This window comes from Micromys minutus (genome assembly GCF_963924665.1).
Source record: "Micromys minutus genome assembly, chromosome: 3".
NCBI lineage: Eukaryota > Metazoa > Chordata > Mammalia > Rodentia > Muridae > Micromys > Micromys minutus.
This window is the reverse complement of record NC_137972.1, coordinates 82182655-82206354: the sequence shown is the minus strand read 5'-3', so window position 1 is coordinate 82206354 and position 23700 is coordinate 82182655. Positions and strand designations below refer to the sequence as shown.

The 23700-nt window shown below is 47.9% G+C and overlaps 1 protein-coding gene and 1 pseudogene across 5 annotated transcripts in view; one reads left to right on the top strand and one right to left on the bottom strand.

The window, feature by feature from the left end:
* Nucleotides 1–23700, bottom strand: part of SH3GL3 (SH3 domain containing GRB2 like 3, endophilin A3) — a gene marked incomplete at both ends in the record, with an annotated part of 118291 nt that overhangs the window by 24157 nt on the left and 70434 nt on the right. For 2 of the 4 annotated variants that reach the window (XM_080914315.1, XM_080914318.1), the window contains 5 exons: nt 4968–5126; nt 7327–7460; nt 10878–11021; nt 13489–13561; nt 17498–17566. In XM_080914315.1, coding sequence (XP_080770441.1) covers nt 4968–5126; nt 7327–7460; nt 10878–11021; nt 13489–13561; nt 17498–17566 — 579 coding nt within the window. Of the gene's footprint in view, nt 1–4967; nt 5127–7326; nt 7461–10877; nt 11022–13488; nt 13562–17497; nt 17567–23700 lie in introns of those variants that run through there. The other 2 variants (XM_080914316.1, XM_080914317.1) reach the window with 2 other exon arrangements.
* Nucleotides 14676–15661, top strand: LOC308418792 (L-lactate dehydrogenase A chain-like; annotated as a pseudogene). The gene has a single exon. The product of its transcript is annotated as an L-lactate dehydrogenase A chain-like (transcript).

The following is a 23700-nucleotide window of genomic DNA, read 5'->3' as shown; positions in this document are numbered from 1 at the left end:
TTAGTCTTCTCTGGACTGGGGGCTGAGGAGAAAACAAACAGCACAGACTCAGCCGCCTCCCATGACACACACTGGACGCTCCATCCAACCCTGCGCCACCTATGCGCACACATGATTCTATAGCTGCTCTTCCACTGTGAACTGAGGGGATGCTCCGGAGCATGAGGCTGCTGGGAGTATTTGGGCCAGACAACTGGTGTTACCAGGAGCTGTGGAAACATCAGGGACATCCATGTGAGATCCGACCATGAGTCAGGACATTTGAGCCAATAACAATGGACCTGGGCCTGCCCAACGGAGCAGGGCTCAAAGACTGTAGCCTACAAAAAAGACCCTCCAGCTCAACTCTCTGAAAGAGGACCACAGAAATGGTGGCTGGGAAGAAACAGGCTGTCACATTCCAACCCAGATGACTGGGAGCCACAGTGTGGCTAGCACTGATGTCAGCAAGCGAGGCTCTCCCACAGCGGAGGCGGTGATCCCTGGGAGGTCCTCTTCTGTTTCAAATGTGGTAATTCAGCCACTTCCCACAGCCACGCTTAAGATCACTGCTCTTTTGGACTCCTCAAAGGAGCTGGAATTTCTGGGTGCCTTTTTCTAGTGAATGTGAGTTCAGATACATGAAGTCCACATTAAAAGAGAGAAAGATAGAAAGGAAGGGGGGAACAAAACTGTTTGTAGTAGTGTGCACCCGTAGCCCCAGTGCTGCAGAGGTGGACACAGAGGATTCCTAGGGCTCACTGGCAGCCAGTGTAGCCAAATTGGTGAGCTCTGGTTCAACGAGAAACACTATTTCAAAAGTAAGGTGGGGGTTTGTCTTAGTTGGGGGTTTCTATTTCTGAACAAGCATGATGACCAAGAAGCAAGCTGGGAGGAAAGGGTTTATTCAGCTTACACTTCCACATTTCTATTCATCACCAAAGGAAGTCAGGACTGGAACTCAAGCAGGTCAGGAAGCAGGAGCTGATGCAGAGGCCATGGAGGGATGCTACTTACTGTCTTGCTTCCTCTGGCTTGCTCAGCCTGCTTTCTTATAGAACCCAGGTCTACCAGTCCAGGGATGGCACCACCCACAATGGGCTGGACACTCCCCCCTTGATCATTAGTTGAGAAAATGCCTTACAGCTGGATCTCATGGAGGCATTTCTTCAACTGAGGCTCCTTTCTCTGTGATAACTCCAGCTTGTGTCAAGTTGACACAAAACCAGGCAGTATAGGGTGATGGAAGATAACACCCAAAATCAACCTGTGGCTACACACACACACACACACACACACAGAGAGAGAGAGAGAGAGAGAGAGAGAGAGAGAGAGAGAGAGAGAGAGAGAGAGAGAGAGAGAGAAACCTAAAGAAAATACTTCTCTGGACCAGTGAAAAGAAACCAAGAATCTGAAATCTAGTAAATCCCATTGGTCCGTGGATGAAGGGAAGCCTCTGGCTGGGGATCTGTCAGCCTGTAGCCACTGAAGGACCTAGCCTCTTCAGGCTGAAACAAGACACTTTTAAAACATATTATGTCTGGTTGACATTTAATAATGCCAAGTTGTAAGGACTCAGAGAAGAGTCAAACCTGGGGGTAATGTGTTATCCCCAGGAAATGGCTAGGACACCTCAGAGCCTATCTCTTGTCTGCTGCAGCCCCTTCTCCAAATGAGATGTGGGTGTGAGCCCCAATCTGGCAGAGGAGTAAGTCATGGATCTGCCCCCTAAGAATCATGGTAATGCGGAGAGCCAGCCACTCTGTCTTAAATGGCTGCCCAATGGAGTCACTTAACCTCAAGCCAGAAGTGAGGCCCTCCAGGTCTTGAATCTAGCTCTTCCAACAAAAGCAGCAAAGACCACACTGTGGGGCTAAATAAAGGGGATCCTTCCCTACTCCCCCACCCCCAAACTGCCCTGGAAGAGATGAATAGATCAAAGTAACACACACACACACACACACACACACACACACACAGTCACATGCAGATAGGCCTTAGGTTGAGATTTTCTTAGGTTGAGATATAGCTGGACATATATGTGGGTGGCAGACTGTGGGTCCAGTGAGGTTTACCTGTTTGGTTTCTCAGTTACAAGAATGTAGACTGGAAGGCTTATATTGCCTGAAGAGAAAGCAGTGTGTATAGACTATAGACTTGGGGAGTGAACCCATTCTAAAAACTTCCACAAATGGCCTGGTAGCCAGAAAGCCCAAGGAAGAGTTACTCATATAGTCTCCGTTTGGAGCCCCAGGAAAGACTAAGTCTGCTCATTTCATTCAAAGCTGCTCTCAGGTGAAGCTTCAGCAAACACGTTGTCTACACAGGTGCTGGAGAGATGGCTCTACACTTCAGAGCACTGCTGGTCTTCCCGAGGCCCCACATGGTGTCCACGGCCTTCTCAACTCTAACATCGCGGATTTTCTGCCCCTTTGGTCTCCACAGACAGTGCTCTCACATGGTGAGCATCCATTCACACAGACAAAGTACCCATATGCAGAACCGGTGTTTTTAAGCTCTTGTTATAGCTTCTCGGGGACAGTGGGAGATGAGGGCCAGAGCCAGTGAGTCCATCCAGCCCTGGAAGGTGAGACTTCGGCCCTTGAATTCCTGGTACCACAGAAGCATAGGCAGGAAGTAACCAAGGACAGAGCACAGCATCTCAAATACCCTCTCAGCCACTTTTCTCTGTTCCCTCATTTCCTTGGAGTGGATGCTCACAAGTCCCAACTCCATTCCCTCCGTGTGGATGGGACTGGAGCCTGTCCTTACAGTGTACCTTCCTCAGCACTATGGCTGATTCTCGTGGTCAGAAGGCCAGTGAGGGCAGCTCATCCGTATGTCACCTTCTATGGTGCTCTGGTGGAGGAGCCACGCCGGTTCTACACCGAGGTGGTGGAGAGGAAGGAAGTGAGACTTTGAGATGTTGGCCCTGGGCCATACCGTCAACACAGTTGATCAAAAGATCGATAATTACACTTACTGACGGCTCTCACCAGATACCTGGCTCCTTTGTCAACTTCTCAATTAGCCAGAACCCAAACTGTCTGCTGTGGATGAGTTCCCCAAATCTCCTCTCATCAGTGATGACACATCTCCCACTTATGTCTGGGAGAAGCCATGGTCCTTCCGCTATCTGCCAGCATGCTCTCCCGGAAACCTTTACCAGCCTGTCTGGGGGAAGCCATGGTCCTTCCGCTATCTGCCAGCATGTTCTCCCGGAAACCTTTACCAGCCTGCTCATCAGTTTCCACTGTGTCCAGCATGAACATGAAATGGCTATGAGAATCACGTATTGAAGATTTGATCCAGAGATAATGGCAATATTTTGTAACTTCTGGAACTTTAAGAGATAAAGCCTAGTTTAAATAACTCACTGGATAGATATGGGGAAGAATAAAGCTGTCTTCTCTCTCTCCTCTCTCTTCCTCTCTGTTCCCACCCTGTATCTCCTTTCTGCCGACTCTAAGGGCAGCATCTGTCCCACCATGATGCTCTGAGGCACCATAAGGGAGATAATGGAGCCAGCTAGCCATGGTCTGAGTCCTCCAGCCCCTGAGGCAAAGCTCACCTTTCTCCTTTTAAGTTGCTCTCTCAGATGTCTGTCTGTCTGTCCCAGTACACTAAAGTCTGGCCAATTCAGGGTCTAAGCACTGTCAAACCCATCAGGCAGTGTCCCAGCTTGCAGACCTACTATGTTGGACCAGAATTAAAGGGGCCCAGTCATGTTTACCCAGAACCATGACAATATCCTAAAGGAAAACCCAGCACAGCTCCCAGCCATGAAAGGACACAGGCACGGCCTTTATGAAGGGTAGACATGAAGTTGGTGACCAAGAGGTATCAGAACTCTGTGGTATCAGACTGCATAACCATCCCTTGGGTGAGAGTTTAAAACAAACACCCAACCTCAGCAAGGATTATTAGTACTTCTCTGGCCTACCACAAGATCACACCCACAGTTTTGTCAGTGGTGGGCAATGCTGGCATTAGCCTGTGAGATACCAAGGGTCAGCTGAAGGTTTTTACACTTTAACTGGTCAACAGGAGGGAGACTGCCAGGCCACAAGGACATGGAAAAGGTCAGGGAGACCCCTTCCAAGTCTGACTGCTGTCACTGCAAAAAGAGAAGAACGATGATCTGCTAGATAACGCATGACCAGTGAGTCTCCTCAGCTCTCAGCCTGACGGTGGGAAGGGGTGAGACAGACAGTGGGAAGGGGTGAGACAGACAGTGGGAAGGGGTGAGACAGACAGTGGGAAGGGATGAGACAGACAGTGGGAAGGGGTGAGACAGACAGTGGGAAGGGGTGAGACAGACAGTGGGAAGGGGTGAGACAGACAGTGGGAAAGGATGAGACAGACAGTGGGAAGGGGTGAGACAGACAGTGGGAAGGGGTGAGACAGACAGTGGGAAGGGGTGAGACAGTAGGAAGGGGTGAGACAGACAGTGGGAAGGGGTGAGACAGACAGTGGGAAGGGGTGAGACAGACAGTGGGAAGGGGTGAGACAGACAGTGGGAAAGGATGAGACAGACAGTGGTAAGGGGTGAGACAGACAGTGGGAAAGGATGAGACAGACAGTGGGAAGGGGTGAGACAGACAGTGGGAAGGGGTGAGACAGACAGTGGGAAGGGGTGAGACAGACAGTGGGAAGGGGTGAGACAGACCTTCACCCCAGTGCGCTATCAAGCTTGGCAAACCTACAGCTCCAAACCACAAATGTTGTTGCCTTGCACACAAAGGCTGCTCTCCTGGGCCATCTTCTGCTACAGGGCCACCCCAGAGACAAGCATCCCAGCCAAGAACGGAGGTTTCAGTCAGGAATTGCTGACAATCTCTCACTATATGTAAGGCAGAACAGTTCCAGAACATTCTAGAAACTTCCATAACAATTAAGGCCTTAGAGCTTCTCCTCATGGCACCCATGTTCATACACAATGGTGTTTTACTCATGTGCATTAAAGTCTTGTTTGGTTAAATACTTACATCATTTTCTAAAAAATTAAACATGCTTCTTTCGGCCAGTTCCTTCGACTCTTCAAACTTTTCTACTGCTTGTCTGATTTCTTCCTCAGGGATCTTACCTACCCGCCTCTTTTTATAATCATAATCCAGGCGGCGGCCTTCCAGTTTTTTCAGGTGGTGCTGAAGAGAGAGAAAGGAAGTCCTCACTAAGTGTTGGAACTCACACAGTGGTGTGACTCATGCCATGATGAGACTCACACCACAGTGTGTTCTCACGTGCACACATTGTCTTTCTTATGTCTATGAAAATATTCATTCCTTTTACTTGGCCTAAATCCTGCCTGTTGCTGTTTGAGAATTTCATACATACATATACATACATACATACATACATACATACATACATACATACTTTAATCTAAGCCATGCCCCATTCTCTCTCTTTTACCTTCTCCCCCATTTTCTCACCAGTATCACTTCCCCTTCCTAACTGCATGTGCTCTTTCTTTTAAGTCCATGAAGACCACTTAGTTGCGCAAGGACACAGAGCCATCTGCTGGAGCACCCCTCAAGAAAGCTGGCCCCCTTCCCTCCCTTAGATGTCATCACCAGTCCTCAGCTAGGGGGTGGGACATTGTGAGCCTCGGCCCCACCCACTCTTCAGGTAGGAAGCCGTCACACCCTCTGCTCTGTACCCTTTGGCTCCTACTGCCCACACTGCTGAACATTCAGAACATTTACAGATGGGCCCATGATGGGTGGAGCGGTGGGCGGCAGGTGAGAATGAGTCTGTGTGGACTGAAAGGAAGGATGTAGCGTCCTCGCTTAGGTCTCCACAGGACTCCCTCCCCCAGTTCTGTCTAAAGGGACTTACTGCCCAATGAAAGAGAGAGCTGGACATCCATGCTCATGACCCACACGCACAGGAGTGCCTTAGAGGCTGGAGAGGGAACAGGGAACCTCCCAGAGGAAAGAACATCTATGGTGAGATCGGAGATGCTTGAGTGAGGAGCAACAGTCGTAAGAGCAACACAAGCTGTCGCCTGGGGACAGGAGGTGACTGCTGGAGATTGGGCAGAGGTCAGACAGGGAAGGGGGAGCAAGAAGACCACAGAGGCCGGGAGGTGATAAACGTGATGGTGCTCAGCCGCGGTCAGCTCCCGAGGGCTTGAATCTTAGGAAGATCCCTCTAGCAGAGAACCGGAGTCTGAGCCAGAGTCAAGGGCTTAACAGACAGACAGCATGTGGGAAGGGCGATGTGGACTGCCTGTCACCGAAATGGGGACATGCTTTTTCTGGCATGGAAGGCAGGGGTGACAGGTGAGGAGATTCAGAGATGTCCAAAGTAAGGAGAGGGTACCAAAAAAGCAGATTTTCATTTTTCATCCAGCCTTCCTGGTCCTTTTTTAGTGCCTTTGCTTTTAGAATAAACTCCGAATGCAGATGAAGGCATCTGGGCTTCTCTAGGACTCCCTGGTCTTCGCCATGTGCCCTGGTGCCCTGGACCCCTGGACATCATAACCCTGGCCCTTCAGCAAGATGTGCTGCGTATTTACCTGGCCCAGTCGGCCTGGACAGCTCCTCAGAGGCCTTTCCTCATTCAGCTATTCTGAGGATGGTACCCCCTTCTCCCGCATCCCTGCTCTTGTCTCACCATCATTTGTAACTGCTTCATCTGTTACAGGGGCACACTACATAACCCAAGTTCTCCTTAACTCGTAATCGCAGAGACTACACTGTTAAAACTGTCTGGACCTAAAAAGATGGCAACAAGCCCAAGGTTCAAATGAGTTTTCATCTGAAGGGAGATGTCAATTCAGTTATTCTCTACAACACCACAAGAGGGCGTCTGGACCTTCAGTGCAGAAGCCTGGCAGCCTGGATTGCTTGGAGCTGGTCTGCACATCTGTAAAAGCAGCCAGGCTGAACCAGAGACACTCTGGACAACAATTTCTTGTGGGTTTCCAGATGAAAACTGTCAGTTTCTAGACAATGATTTTCTCAAGAAAGAATGAAACAGAAGGACCACAGTGCAATGGATCCAAGCACACAACCCATGCAGTGTGATCCTGGCCATCAAAACCACACCCCGGAGTATGAAGTCACTGTTATGTGAGAACTGCCTGCAGAAACATGATACCCAGCCTGGCTTGTAGATGACTCAGTGAGACAAAGAGGAGAGTGACAGCCGGAGTCTGTGTCCCCACTCCCTGTCCCTGTCTGCCAGGAGAAATGGGTCCCAATATGCTTTCACGGCAAGCCATATAATACAGTAACCAAGTGCACCCTCCGATAAGACTGTGGTTGCCGAGTCCTTGAAGAAACCTTGGTTTTAAGTCATGGCATCATTATGAGCAGCAGCAGGCACAGGAAGACTCACCCCAATCTCTCTTAAATCTTTGTCTTGCAGTAGCTGCAGTGGGTCTATAAAAGTTTGCTTCACGTTAATATCCAGAGAGTCTTTCACCTCAGCCATGAGCTTCAGGGCCTCACCAACTTCTACCAATGAGTTACCTTGAACAGAAGAACACAATGCAGCCTTCAGGATAACAGTCTGGGTTAGGGATGGCACGGAATTGTGGTACAGTAAGGCTTCACTCTATAGCCTCTGCTTCCTGACTCAGAACGAATGGGAAAAAGAAAAGAATCTACCTGTTTCAGAAGCATATGTACCTCTAGCCTGCCCTTTGCCCTCTCCTTAAAAGTAAGTTGGAGGATCAAAGCACTTCCCACTTTGGCCATTAGGTGGAGACAAAGTTCTTTTGTGGAAACTCAGGTCTGGAAACTGGTACCAAGGGTTCCTTACAAGTTCAGGGATAAAACATCTTTGTAACGATGAAGGAATTCACTGGTGGGATCTGTGTTAACCCATTCAGATTACAGCTGAAATGAGGCCTTCCTCAGCCTGTGGTTGCACGGGGTCCTAAAGTTCTGGAACTTCCCTGAGGTCTCAGGTATCAGGGATACCCGGTGGACAGGTAGGGTGGACCTGCTCTGGTAAGGGATGCTTTTGGGATATGGACATCTTTAGTGAATTACAATCTAGTGTTTTGACTGTAACTTTCAAGGTCTTTGCCACCTAGTCTGGTTGCCATGCACAGTGAGAATTGTTTGTTTGGTTCTGGAAGGCATGCCTAGGGACGCTGCATGAGATTAAACTATTTCATTTTATTTGAGATCTTCCAAATTTATTTTGTGAAAAATTAGGGGTGAGATGCACTCAATTTCTTAGATAGAAACAGAAAAGCCCAGCCCAAGACTGACTTTTGAGTCAGTAAGGGGAATGGGCAGTTCACTCATGCATAAAGTAGGGAAGGCAATGGCGGCCTCACCTCATTTTTAAAGTAAGTAAATTCACACCCGGCTCCTTGTCAATCAGAAGTGGGAATCATCTCTGGAAATTGGGGTTGGCCAGGATGCCAGTCCACCCCTCTGTGTGTCACTTCTCCTAGGAGGGGAGGTTTTCTAAACTGAGCTGGCTAGAATTTGATTATGAATTTCTCTTCCTACGTGAAGAAAGGACGTCTCTTCCTACCAACTGGCTAACCCTGGCACTCACTGTTGCCAGGGCCTAGGTATCCCAATACCAGCCCATTTAGTTGTGGCAGAAACATTTAAAATATGCCTCTTGGGGGTGGGGGAGGGGACTATGGAGATATTCTGTCAGTAAAGTACTCACTGTGCACACATGAGGACCTAAGTTTGACCTCTCCATCCCATGTACTAACAGGAAGAGCCAGGCTTGACCTCTCCAATCCATGTACTAATAGAAAGAGCCAGGCTTGACCTCTCCGTCCCATGTGCTAATAGAAAAAGCCAGGTTTGACCTCTCCATCCCATGTACTAATAGGAAGAGCCAGGCTTGACCTCTCCATCCCATGTGCTAATAGAAAGAGCCAGGCTTGACCTCTCCATCCCGTGTGCTAATAGAAAGAGCCGGGCTTGGTGGGCACATCTGTAACCCCACCGCTGGGAAACAAAGTAAACAAAACTTCTGAGGCTGGCTAGTTAATCTCTCTAGACAATCTACTGCTCCAAGTTCATCGAGAGACCATGACCCAAAAGAGACTGGTGAAGACCTCTAGACTCCACACATGAAAAGCCACCTGTACACATGCGGGCGGGCGGGTACACACACACACACACACACAATATTAGATTAAAAATAAAAAGGTCCTCTCCTATCTGCAGGCTTTTCTGACCTTGGGAAGGTGAAGGCAAGCAAAGAAGGCAGAGTTCAAGGTCAGCCTAGTCTACAGAGGGAGTTGCAGACCAGCCAGGGATGAGTGATGAGACCCTGTCTCAAAACAAAACAAAACTAGCTCATCTCGATGGAGGATGGAGAAAATGAAGTGCACACACTGGAACTGTGTGAAGCAGTACAGGAGAGTGAAATAATAAAATTTGCTGAAAAGTTGGTGTTGCTGGAAAACACTGTATTTGGGGAAATCAGATTAAGAAAGAAAGACAAATGTGCAGACCCTAATTTTTTAGTGTGTGTGTGTGTGTGTGTGTGTGTGTGTGTGTGTGTGTGTGTTAAGACATGGGGATAGGTTTAGGTCATAAAACTGTAAAGGGGACCATAAGAGGAGAAAGATCTCAAACGGAGAGGTTGAAGATGGTAACAACATGCTAGAATGCATGCTGCTTCAGCAGCAAGATGGGAGAGGAGGGGGGCTGGAGGGGGCTGGAGGGGAGCTGGAGGGGGGCTGGAGGGGACTGGAGGGGGGCTGGAGAGGGGCTGCAGGGGGACTGGAGGGGGCTGGAGGGGGCTAGAGGGGACTGGAGGGGGCTGCAGGGGGCTGCAGGGGGACTGGAGAGGGCTGGAGGGGGCTAGAGGGGACTGGAGGGGGCTGGAGGGGGCTGGAGGGGGGCTAGAGGGGGCTGGAGAGGGCTGGGGGAGGCTGGAGGGGGCTAGAGGGGGGCTGCAGGGGGCTAGAGGGGGGCTGGAGGGGGCTGCAGGGGGACTGGAGGGGGACTGGAGGGGGGCTAGAGGGGACTGGAGGGGGCTGGAGGGGACTGGAGGGGGCTAGAGGGGGCTGCAGGGGGACTGGAGGGGGCTGGAGGGGGCTGGAGGGGACTGGAGGGGGCTAGAGGGGGCTGCAGGGGGACTGGAGGGGGCTGGAGGGGGCTAGAGGGGACTGGAGGGGGCTGGAGGGGGCTGGAGGGGGGCTAGAGGGGGCTGGAGAGGGCTGGGGGAGGCTGGAGGGGGCTAGAGGGGGGCTGCAGGGGGCTAGAGGGGGCTGGAGGGGGCTGCAGGGGGACTGGAGGGGGACTGGAGGGGGGCTAGAGGGGACTGGAGGGGGCTGGAGGGGACTGGAGGGGGCTAGAGGGGGCTGCAGGGGGACTGGAGGGGACTGGAGGGGGCTGGAGGGGGCTGGAGGGGACTGGAGGGGGCTAGAGGGGGCTGCAGGGGGACTGGAGGGGACTGGAGGGGGCTGCAGGGGGCTGCAGGGGGACTGGAGGGGCACTGGATGGGGAAGCCTGCAGAAGGGAGGGTCATAAAGACTTACACATATCATGCTATTAGTCTGTGGGGAAAAGAGTCCATGAAAGTAAACAGAGAGAGAAAAGCTAGGAGACAAAGCTACACACATGTACACACATGTATATACTGAGCTTGAATCTTTAGAGACACATGAGAATGAACAGAGATACAAAGGTTATAGAAGGGTTTGATTGAGCCTAACCATGGAATTGGCAGAATTACTGATACTACAATATTTATTTATTTACTTATTTTATTTACCTGTTTCTGAGAATCTCTGCAATGAATATACTACTCTGGTAATATGTAAAACTATCAAATTGCCAAGACATTGGTTTTGTGCACGACCAAAAGCCCACCCAGAAGGTGTCCCCACTGCGCCAGCTGGGACAGATACCCACCCAGAAGGTGTCCCCACCGCGCCAGCTGGGACAGATACCCACCAAAAGCAGAGTCTTCTCCAAGCTCCTTGCCATACTTCAGCATGCAGTCCCCCAGCAAGCCTTCTGTCTGTGGGTAGCCGGTGGCCTTCACCTGCCCTCGGAGCTTCGACATAGTGTTCAGCATTCCTAGCTTAGCTCTGTATGCTTAAAAACATTGTCATTTGTAATCCCTTAAAGTTACAACGTGCCGTGACAACCACACTGCCTTTAACAAACACAGCCACCCAAAGTGAGGTCCTCACAGGCAGAACACCACAGCTGATCCAACCACGTGACTTTCCATAGGCTTTGCAGGAGGCAGGGGGCAGGGGGCAGGGGGCTCAGCCCACTGGCACAGCCAAGACAGCCATGAATGTTACAGGCCATGTTGTCTCTGAATCACAGTAAGCTGTATTTAGCAAGCCCCAGAGGTAAGGTACCTCTAACACTTGACATTTCCAATACCTTGGAGCTGAATGACACCTGTGCAGCCATTTCTGCTGGGGACAAGTGTAAGGGAAGACTGGAGCTCCTGTCAGTTCCTCCTCAAAACCTCAGCCTGCTCCCACGGATGGACTCAAGGGGAAGGTTCTCGAGGTTATAAGAGGTCTGGGGAGGTGCAGACAGGAGGCAGGCACCAGCACCATGAACAAACACCTATGTTGCTTGCCTCCAGCAGCAACTTTTCCTGGGGAGGTAACAGGCAGCTGTGGCTTCTCATCTCCTCTGTCTCTAACTCAAGCGCTGAGAGTTTATTGGCTCTGGCTTGGTGTTTTGAATGAGAACGGCCCCACACAGGCTCAGATGTATGGTTATTTGGTTCCCAGTTGTCAGAACTGTTTGGGAAGATTACGGATGGCCTTGTAGGAGGACATGTGTCACTGAAGGTGGGCTTTGAGGTTTCCAAAGCCATTCCCCGTGTTCTCTCTGCCTCCTGCGTTAAGTTTCTCACCTCACATGGTTCCTGCCACCATGACCTTGCTCGGTTAACACCGGTACTAACCCTCTCAGACCCTAAATCAGCCCAATTAGACTTTCTTTTATAAAATGCCTTGCTCATGGTGTTTGTCTGGGCCACATGCTGTGCTGACAGGGGGAGGAGGACTCTTGAGAGACCCCAGAAAACATGTCCTTCCTGCACCCCACTGTGCAGATGCTGAGTAGCAGAATACAGTGTGACGCTGATAAACTCTGGGGTGGTGCCAGGAAGGGAGATGACATGGGAAGATTTCAAGATGCCCCTAAAAAAATCAGGAATGTCTGTCAGTAAAGTACAGTGGAAATCCTTTCTGTTGATCAGTGGACATGGCGTGGGCTGGCTTGACAAAACAGAAAGACTATGAGCTGAACCCTAACCTAGGGCTCTGAGGCACTGTCATGGTATCTGGGACATTCATATTCAATGTGTTCTAGACATGTTCTTCTCAAGTTAACCACATAAGCAGGTAACTCAGGCATCTTGTTAAACTCGGAGACTGACTGTTAGTCTGGGGTAAGCTTAAGAGCCTGTGTGTCAGTCATCTCTTGAATGGTCCTGCTGGGCTGTGAGCTACAATCTGAATAGTGACTCTGGTGTCATCCTTTTGAGCCTGGATGATTTCCTCCTAAAAGCCCTTATCTTCAGGTCTCCAGACACAAAGGCGTTAGTTACCCAGTCACACAGAGTCAGACACACGCACACATGCAACAGCTTTCCTTTCCCCGCTTTGCGTGGGGTAAGGACCACAGGCTTCAGCCAGAGGCTTAGGTGCCTCACTCCTCATCCTCATGATTAGCAGTGGTCTCCACGCAGCGGACACTCTGTGATGGCCAACTCTTCTCTACCCCACTCACTATCAGCAGCACTCTGCCTGACTGAGCACCCAAGCACCCAGAAAGCCTCTCATGCAGAGGTGACGCATACTGGATTTTTATAAGCTGATCCATCAGGAAAGAAATGGTCACTCCAGTCACTGATAAGGCTGGACAAAGCACACATCACTGTGAAGTTTAGTCGTGAGACTCTGAAGCCCTTTAAGCTTCCTGTTCTTCCCTGATGGTCTGATTGAATGCATGCTCTTACATGCTCATGAGTGTGGGCGTGTCTCTGATTCCTATGGCGAAGGGACTCAGTGACTCCCACAGCAAATCCTCCAGGAAAAGTGCAAGGCCTGGGCAGCTCCTGCCAGTTCTCATCCTGTGACAACTGGTATCCAGGACCCAGGATGAAGGCTTTGGGCAGAAGCTGATGCTCATTTTACACAAGGCTCTCACAGATCTTGTAATCATACCTCAACCGCAGCATGAGGGTCACAGGTTAACACAGAGACCTTTTAGAACAGGAGATGGGACTTTCTTGGTAATTAAGAAACAATCACTAAGAAAACTTGCTTTTAATATGCAGTGAGTTTCTGAAGAATACTGGAGTACCAGAGATGCCCATTTGGGGATGTCTACTAAGACCAACACTCCAGCCTAACCATGTGACTCACGACAGCCACACTGGAGGTTCTTCTTTTAAAACCGAATTCCATAATTTTACACCGGGACATTGCTTCCAAATTGTGTCAGTCTCATGCAAAGGAGCTTGGGCCAAGAGAATCCGTGAACACAAATGTGCAACAGACTGTTTCAAGACGTGTTCTGACATTACCTGGATTGGGCTGGAGATACTCTGTGGCTTTTGAAAGAATTTCTGCAACAGCTTTATTGGTAACATCTATTTTCTTAAAAAAAAAAAAAGAAGAAGAAGAAGAAGAAGAACAGAAATGTTAGTGAATTTAAACTAAAGCCAACAACAAGCACCTCCCATTAATTTAGGTTCGAACACTACTATGGTGATATTTTTATTTCTTGTTTGATGTGAATTAATACTTTGAGTGCATGTATGTCTGTGTAGGGGCATCATATCCACTAGAACTGTGCTTACAGACAGCTGTGAGCTGCCTTGTGTTCTAGGAATTGATCCCTGGTCCTCTGCAAAAGCAACCAGTGCTCTTAACTTCTGAGCCATCACTCCAGCTCTACTGTGGTGATTTAACACAGATGTTTTCAGCATCTTGAGGAGAGGTGATCTCTCCTCTGTTGCTGACTCCGAGATATCACCTCTTCTCAGTGATGTTAGACAACACCAATTTCCTTTTCTTCATAATGTTAAAATGAATATAAATGAGAAAGAAATATTCGATACATTACAACTCTACTCAATGAGCAGCGACACTTGAAGAACTCGCAGTATTAAGACTAGACCTGAGCCTTAGTCTTATCTACAGGGTGAACTTGAATAGCCGTGCTTAGAGAAGGTACCATGATATGATGAGTCATGTTAGACTAAGACAACCACCAGCATGAGTATTATAATTTAACACAACCACTGTGCCCTGGTGGATGTTAGCAGAGATTGTCTGCCATGATTTGACTGATTTTGTCCTGCCATTCCCACATTGCTGGTTGTTAATTAATATAAAATTAATAAAATATCCAAGAAAGCCACAATACAGAGTTGGGTCACTTTATTCTATACCATCAATAACTCATGCGCCAAAAAAAAAAAAAAGAGCAATACAAAAACATGTCCTAAAAAGGAAAAAAATCTCATGAGAACAGTCTTTTAAAAATCCAATTTCGATGTAGAAAAGTCAGTTTTAGAAAGATGTAAACCTTCTCATAAATTAGCATATCAAATCTCATCAGAATTATCAATTATATTGGTTAAAACATGGTATGCTGGTGCTGGAGCCACTGTCGCCGAGCTCAGGTCACGCTGCTGCTGCCGTTTGCCCATCGTCCCCCACCCACCCCCATTGTGTACTAGAGATCCCAAAAGATTCAAAGTCCAAGATGGCAACCCCCGAGGATCAGCTGATTGTGAATCTTCTTGTCCCCCAGAACAAGATTACAGTTGTTGGGGTTGGTGCTGTTGGCATGGCTTGTGCCATCAGTATCTTAAGGAAGGACTTGGAAGATGAGCCTGCCCTTGTTGATGTCATGGAAGACAAGCTCAAGGGAGAGATGATGGATCTCCAGCATGGCAACCTTTTCCTCAGAACACCAAAAATTGTCTCCAGCAAAGACTATAGTGTGACTGCAAACTCCAAGCTGGTTATTGTCACAGCAGGGGCCCATCAGCAAGAGGGAGAACTGACTCAATTTGGTCCAGCGAAACGTGAACATCTTCACGTTCATCATTCCCAACATTGTGAAGTACAGTCCACACTGCAAGCTGCTTATTGTCTCAAATCCAGTGGACGTCTTGACCTACGTAGCTTGGAAAATCAGTGGCTTTCCCAAATTTGAAAGTGGTTGCAGTCTGGACTCAGCTCGTTTCCGTTACCTGGTGGGAGAAAGGCTGGGAGTTCACCCGCTGAGCTGTCACGGGTGGGTCCTGGGAGAACACTGGAGACTCCAGCGTGCCTGTGTGGAGTGGCGTGAATGTCACCGGCGTCTCCCTGAAGTCTCTGAACCCAGAAATGGGCACTGATGAAGATATGGAGCAGTGGAAGGAGGTTCACAAGCAGAGGGTTGACAGTGCATATGAGGTGACGGAGCTGAAAGGTTACACATCCGGGGTCACCGGTCTCTCTGTGGCTGACTTAGCCGAGAGCACAGTGAACCGAATGAAGAACCTCAGGCGGGTGCATCCCATTTCCACCATGATTAAGGGTCTCTACGGAATCAAGGATGATGTCTTCCTCAGTGTCCTGTGTATCCTGGGACAAAATGGAATCTCAAATGTTGTGAAGGTGACACTGATTCCTGAGGAAGAGGCCGGCATGAAGAAGAGTGCAGATACCCTCTGGGGAATCCAGAAGGAGCTGCAGTTCTAAAGTCTTCCCAGTGTCCCAGCTCTTCACTGTCCAGGCTGCAGCAGGGTTTCCATGGAGACCACGCACTTCTCATCTGAGCCGTGGTTAGTACAGTTGTGTTGAGGTGGTCTGAGGAAAATCTCAGTTCCCACAGCTCTACCCTGCTGCTAAGTGGTACTTGTGTACTGGTAACCTGGTTAGTGTGACAGTCCCACTGTCTCCAAGACACACTGCCAACTGTGTGCAGGCTTTGATTATCCTGTGGGCCTGCTGCACTCCTGCGCTGCGCACCCTCACCAAACATGCCTAGGCCAACGAGTTCCCAGTTAGTCACAACCTGGCTCCATGGTGTAAGTCCACTTTGCATATCTCAGGATATTTTATGTATCATATATGTCTGTAGTGTACATTGCAATATTGTGTAAATGTCAGATCTGCATATGGGTGATGGAACCAACCACTCAAGTGTCGTGATGTGTGTGCAGGAATAAAAACCCTGACTAGGACACAGTCTGACAACTTAAGATCCACCTTGAGGAAGAGAATGAAGCAGAGACAAGGGCAAAGTTGGGGTCACGACCTAGCCAGCAGCACAGCCTAGTTTAGTTACACACGCCTCTTGCCCACTATTGAAATCAGAGCCTCATTTTGCAGTGTTTCCCTTGGTGCAGACATGGCTGCACTGAATAAACCACTTTGCCCCGTTTTGCGCTGCTCCCTGTCTCTTTAATGGGCCTGTTGAGAGCAGGCCCGTCTGAACCCAGCATGCCAGGGCTGCCAGAGCCCAGGCCTTGACTCTAAAAGCCCCAACATCGTAACACCTGATATTTGTTTTTAAGTTTCGCATCTGAATCGGATAACCTAGTTGGTAGAGAAGCTATTTACATCCATCCTATCATTATATATTAATAAATTTTAAAAAATCAACTTCAATTGTGTCAATGATATTAACATGTTGATATGACTTTCAATTTACAGAAATTCCTTTTTCAAAATCAAACATTGGGGTCTTAACACTTTTAGATACTGTATGGGGGACTGCCTTGGAGGAAGACTGGCCAGGTTCAACATACGTTAAAGAGAATGTCCTCTCAGCCCACACCCAGAGCCGGGCTTTCCCCAACCTGCACTGCCAGACACACCCAGGCCTCCAGCTGTGGTCTGAGAAGTCTAATTATTAACGCAGCTCTGCTCAAAGGGCCCAAGACAAAGGAGAGGAAGCTGATGAGTGTGGATAGTTCTGGCTGCACGGGAGCTTCTCTCCGGGTAGATGACCAGGGGACAGGACAAGGGACAGATTCTGCAGTCCTTCGTTGAATGCTACAATTCATCATTGGAGTGCCAAGCCAGGAGTGCTAGACTAAATTATTTCATCTGCAAATATGGTTCTGGAAGCCCCCATGTGAGGCCAGTAGGGTACACAGTCTCATCTCTGTACCACAGCTGACAAAAAGATAAATTAGCTCATTCCATTTCCCCCTGTTGGTTCTAATGGCAGGAAAGGATTTGCTGTGCAGCTGCTGAGACAGATGGGAACAACATCCTGATTCCCAAATGATAAATTGGTCGTTATATATCGGAAAAGCCTCGTCCCAGAAACAGTTGACTCTCTAAAACATATGAGCATCATTTGGCCCTGGAGTTGTAGCCAAGGCCCACATCTTATGCATTCTGACATCTGGCCGCTAGAGGGAAGCAGTTAGCCACATCCCGTTTCCTTCCTCCACACGCCCAGAGGCAGACATGGACTGGGGAACACTGCAGTCCTGGCTTCCTGATTCTGCCCACTCCAGGTAATAGCCTCTTGCTGGCAGAGACAATGCATTTCTAACCCTTCCCGTGTCCAAACAGCTTTACCTTTTCCATGTCGAGAAACTCTTCATCTAGCTTCGTTCCTTCGGTACCACTTATCTTTTCACTAAACAGCTGCAAAGACAAACACAAATGCTTTCACTGTAGAAGATTCTCTAGATGCCTTCCACTGAAATGAGTGGTGCTGGAGTTGTTGGTTTTGTCTATGTGCCCTGAAGTTCTGCCTGCATGGATGTCCCTGGAACATTAGTTACAGACAGTTATGAGCTGCCATGTGGGTTCTGGGACTTGAACCCAGGTCCTGTGGAAGAGCAGCCAGTGCTTTTAATGCTGAGCCATCTCCTCATCCTCATGGAACTATGAGGGACAAGCAACACAGTAAAGGAACCCATGCAGAGGTGGAAGGAAAGAACCAACTCCCCAAGGCTGTTCCCAGACCTCTATATGTGCACTGTGGCATACACACACATGTGCACACACACACACACACACACACACACAAGCACAGCCACAACTAGAAAGAAAAAAGAAAAGGTCATGGGATGATGTTTTTTCCCATCTGTTCAAGCTTCCTCATGCACCTGTCCTCATCAGATGGCAAGAAGTAGTTCTAATATAAGCAGTGACAAGGCAGCTAGGAACACAAGGAGTGACAAGGGATAGCCCCCCAAACAGCCTGTAAGAAACAGGAGATTAAAAAGTACAAATACTAGGGCCAGATGCAAATTATTATCAATGTATCAATTTGGTAGACTCTCAGAGCTGCTTAGAAAATACCTTCTGTCTGCAGGGTACATGCAGAACATTCGGGACCTGATTTCCTAGAATGCTTGGCATTCGAGCTTGCTTTGTAAGGACAGGCAGCAGCGAGGGAGAGGCCTTCTAGGGTATGATAGTGTTTCCAAAAAGGAAAGACCAAGGAGGACTGGAAAGGGTGGTTTGATGCTGATATCCTTTGTGGGCTGTCTGTACAATATAAATACAGAGCAGCATCTCTGGGGTCTACCCCTCGAATGCTAACTCAGACACCCTAATGGGAGTTATACAAGCTCTGGCCTTGTATCTTATCACCAGGGAGGACTGCAAAATGGCTGCCATGCTTTGTAACTCCACCCAATGAGACACACGGTATCCATCCCACCCTCTACTTGTCTTGGTCAACAAAATGGAGTGTGGGATGTGCCATGTGACTACCGACCTTGGACACTTTGTAGCAATAAACATGCTTTGCACACACTTGTGTTCCTTCTCTGAGATCCAAAGTGATCTAGCTTAGAGGAGAGCAGAAGCTCACTTGGGGAAGAGGAGCCACAGCTTCCTGTCAACTTGTACACGGTGGGTGTGTTCTGATGACTGGGCGCAGACATCTACAGTCACCTCCATTGCCAGAACTAGAGAAGCCAACACACAGATCCTGGTCTTGAAATGCGGATTAGAGGTCCACTTAGTATTGAGAGTTAGACCAGTCCACACTGGTAGGCTTACACTGGCTCTATTTATTGGAAAGCGTGGTGTCTCGCACAGGAGAGGATTGTTTCTACTTTTGAGACCAGAAACGAATGTGACTGCCATTCCTTTCTCATTTGGAAGGAGATAATGCCTGGTTTTGTTTTCAGTAGGAGTCACAGGTCAGACTTATGACAATCCTGATGCTTTACCTGAATTCCCTCAAGATACCTAGTTATTTTGAGACATTAAATAGGAATACTTACATGACATTAGATATTCAAGTCACCTGATCATTGAATGAGAACTCCCACTTAGGTTTGAGTGTATGGACATTTGCTTAAACACACTGATACTCAAACAAGATAAACTATAAAAGTTCCAACTTAATGCCTTCCCTGGGTTCAGAATAAACTCAATGGCACCTTAAATATCAGGAACAAAATCAGAAAGAAAAGGTAATAATCAGAATCAGAATCAATCTTTTTCTGGCCCTAAACAAAAGAACTAAAGCACAGCATGGTGAGCCCAGGAAGGACCTCAGGCCTGCTGGGCATCTTGTCTGCACCTGGGGAAGAGATAGCAGCTAGGACTCTGCCCCCCACCCCCCCACCCCCCCCACCCCCACACATAAAAAGAGACCTGGGAGTGTGCCCAGTGTGAGCCTGTGGACTAAGCTCTGCCTAAGGGCTGTGAACAGGAAAGGAGCAGAGCCTGGGAAAGGAATTAAGGTATCTGATGCTGCCTCCCCTCTGCGGATTAGATCAGATAACCACAGCATCACCTTGGAAAAGAAGCCAAGGTGCTGTGTGAGGGTCTTAGAAACCCGGGATGAAAGCTCAACCACCCAGCTACCTAGACCACAGTGGACATGTTTTCAACATTACTAATCCTAGATCTAAATTCTAAATAAATATAACAGCAAGAAAGAGAGCCAGAAAGAGTATACAAAACAAAACAGCATGAATTCATTGCTGACAAAAAGAGCTTTATGAACATACAAAAAAAAAAAAAACTAGTCACAAAAAAAAACCATTTTAAAGACTATTTTTAAAACTTACAAGTCTTAAAAAGCAACAGTGACAAAGGTCTGAACATCTCAATAATGAGATTGTCTCTGTCAGGCTTCCGTTGCTGAGACAAGGTGGCCACACACAACATGGGGCAAGCTAAGCTTATGGCTCCAAGTCCATTAGCCAGGAAGCCAGGACAGGAGCTGAGGCAGGAATCTGGAGGCAGGAACTGGAGGGATGCTGACCAGTTTGCTCCTCACCGCATGCTCAGCCTGCTTTCTTATACAACTCAAGACCAGGAGTGGCACTGCCCACAGTGGGCGGGACTCTCCCATGTCAATCATTCATCAGGAAAATGCCCACAGATTTACCTACCGGCTAATCTAATGGAAGCATTTCTCAGTAGAGGTGATCCTGGCTTATTTCAATTTGGAAAAACAAAACAAAGCAAAACTAACCAGGCACAGGAGTAAACTCCAGACTGGGCATAAGCAAAACAAAAATAGTAAACTGAAAAGTATTTAAGGGACTTACCAAAACAAAATAGACAAAGCTTTATTTTCTATTGAAATATGAGCTAGTCAAGACAGAAAATAAGTGAACGGCTCCAAAGTGGAAGGCACCGTGGTGGGGGGCAAAACATCAGTTTTTTTTAAGAACAGGGTTTTTTGGCCTGGTGGTAGTGATGTATACCCTTAATACCATCACTTAAGAGGCAGAGGCAGGCAGATCTCTGTGAGTTCAAGGTCAACAGAGTGAATTCTAGATCAGACAGGGCTACACAGAGAGACCCTGTTTCCAAAAATAACAATAATAACAACAACTAAGAACTTTTTGCCTTTATTACACAAAGATAAGAGTCTTTAATTTTGAAAATATACTCAAGTTACTAAGAAAGAGAGATATTCACTGGTAAGCTCTCAAGGATAAAGTACCGAAGACTGTGTCGGGGTGGGGCCTGTAGAGGGGGAAGCTCTCGGCAGCAGCTGTAGGAGAGTATGAGGGGCGCAGCGCAATGAAAACCAGACCTACAAGGAGAACAAAATAAGACACCCAAGCCACCAGGGTCTCCACTAAAAACAGCAGTGTTAAAATGCTATTTCAAGAAAATAAAACCAGAACCAAGAGGGAACATGTGACATACAAGAGACAGGTAGGGATGGAAGAGGGAAAACTCTTGTGACAACATCAAGTATCCACTAAAAACAATCAAGTAAAACCTAATGTCTGGGCTCATATAAAGCCCACGTGATCACAGGTAAGGATGGGGCAGAGCTGCAGGTGTTGAGTACGCCAAAGCCCTGTGTTCAGCCATAACTGTAGACGAGGGCAAAGTAATATAGCAGCATCTTACTCTATAATTAATACTTAACTTTAAAAGCACAAAGGTATAAAAGAAATAGTGCTGTGTGTGGCAATACAGTGTCCACATCAATACATGGGTAAAAAGCTAATGTATTTCAAACCAAAGGAAATTAAGAAAAGATGTTCAGAGAGAAGCTAAGGAAAGGCCAATAGAAACCACAAGATAAGATAGTGACAGTAAGTCCCAGTGGACCAACAGTAACCATGGTGTGGATTAAAATCGCTGTTAGGGGATGGAGTAATAGAATACATTTTGTTGTTCCATTGGTGAAGGTAGGAATCAAAGCCCAGGCTTTGAGCATCCCAGGCAAGTGCTCCACCCCCGAGCTACACACAAACCCATTCAAATGAAAGGGTTTGGAAAGCCCAACTACAAAAATAATTTAGATCGATATGTACAGCAAAGCACACAAAAATATTAAAAGTAAATAAGTAAATATATGCATACTAGGAAATCACTAACCAAAATAACGCTTTTAACAACATCAGACAAGAAATATTTCCCTGGACCAAGTGTTGATGGGAACCTCAGTCTGACAGAAAAGGAGTGCGCCACAAAGCTCAGTCATAATGTCACTGTGCCAACCAGCTGTGCCAATCCCTACGCACATACATGTATATATACGTACACATACATGATGCATGGCTTGAAAGTCAAACTAACATTGATCTAAGACATATACATACATTTGTAACTTTTCAGCCAACAAATTAAGAAATGTGTATTCATCTGAGCTATAGAGAGAACATGACAAAAAAAATAACCATGCCCAGGTCACAAGCAAGTCACAGCGAAGATGGGGTTTGTTTTGGGCTTTGTGTGTTTGTTGTTTTTCTGTGCACTATGAGTAGAGTGAGAATCAACAGGAAAAATAAACATATAGCGACAAGTATTTAAGGATCCCACCCCAGAACAATTATCCAGGGAGCAAGGGGGCTGGCTCGTTAGTAAAGACCATGGGTACAAACGTGAGAACCTGACTTTGAAGGCCCAGCAGCCGTGTAAACGCCACGTGCTGGACTGTACCTGTGAACACCAAGCAGAACTGTGTGGGCCTGCGGCTCCAGCAGTGGGGGAGGGGAGAGCTCCAGAGCTCAGTGGCCAGGGAGCAGAACGGAGATGGGAGCTCGGGGCTCCGTGAGAAGTCCTCAGTAATGGAGGGTGGGTAAGGGACACCAGACATAAAACTTTGGTCTTTGCACAAGTACACACACAGACACACAGAAAACAGAACTTTATGCATCAAGGCTGGGCACACCTTTAGTTCCAGCACTCGGGAGGCAGAGGCAGGGTATTCTCTATGAGTTCTAGGCCAGCCAGGACTACTTAGTAACAGACAGACAGACAGACAACAGATAGATGACAGATAGATGAGATCCATAGATAACAGATGGATAATAGATAGAAAGATAATAGATAAATGATAAATAGATAGATACCTGCAGAATACAGCAAAAAGCCATGTTTAAAGGTCAAGAGATAACTTTAAAAACACTGTAAAAAAAAAACTTCAACTTACTGCTTTAAACTAATACAGTATCCTTCTACCTAAATTGACAAAACTACAGTACCGAAACCTAATGTCTCAAACTGATACAACGAGAGTTATCAAATTACCAAACCTAGGAAGTCTGCCAAAAGGTATCACTATAGTGTGTCAAAGACACCATGATCAAGGCACAACCACACAACACACCAAGATAAACACTCTTCCACGGTAGAGAGAGGCAGAGCCTGCCAGTAGAAACTAGACAGAATGAGGCAAATGATATTTGGTGCCCAGAAAGTTCCAGAAGACAACCTAGAAAGCTATCTGTACTTCACCAGGGAGGAAGTAGCATTTATGACAGAGGGGAGGAACATAGACAAAGCCATGCTGTTAATATTCTAGTAAGGAGGCGACACCATTAAAAGACTAACCCCAAATTAAAAGGGTCACAATGCCAAGCAGGCAGGTCACACAGGAGGACAGGTCACACAGGTGGGCAGGTCACACAGGTGGGCAGGTCACACAGGTGGGCAGGTCACACAGGAGGACAGGTCACACTTGTGGACAGGTCACACAGAAGGGCAGGTCACACAGGTAGGCAGATGACACAGGTGGACAGGTCACACAGGTGGGCAGGTCACACAGGAGGACAGGTCACACAGGTGGGCAGGTCACACAGGTGGACAGGTCACACAGGTGGGCAGGTTACACAGGAGGACAGGTCACACAGGTAGGCAGATGACACAGGTGGACAGGTCACACAGGTGGGCAGGTCACACAGGAGGACAGGTCACACAGGTGGGCAGGTCACAAAGGTGGACAGGTCACACAGGTGGACAGGTCACACAGGAGGGCAGGTCACACAGGAGGACAGGTCACACTTGTGGACAGGTCACACAGGTGGACAGGTCACACAGGTGGGCAGGTCACACAG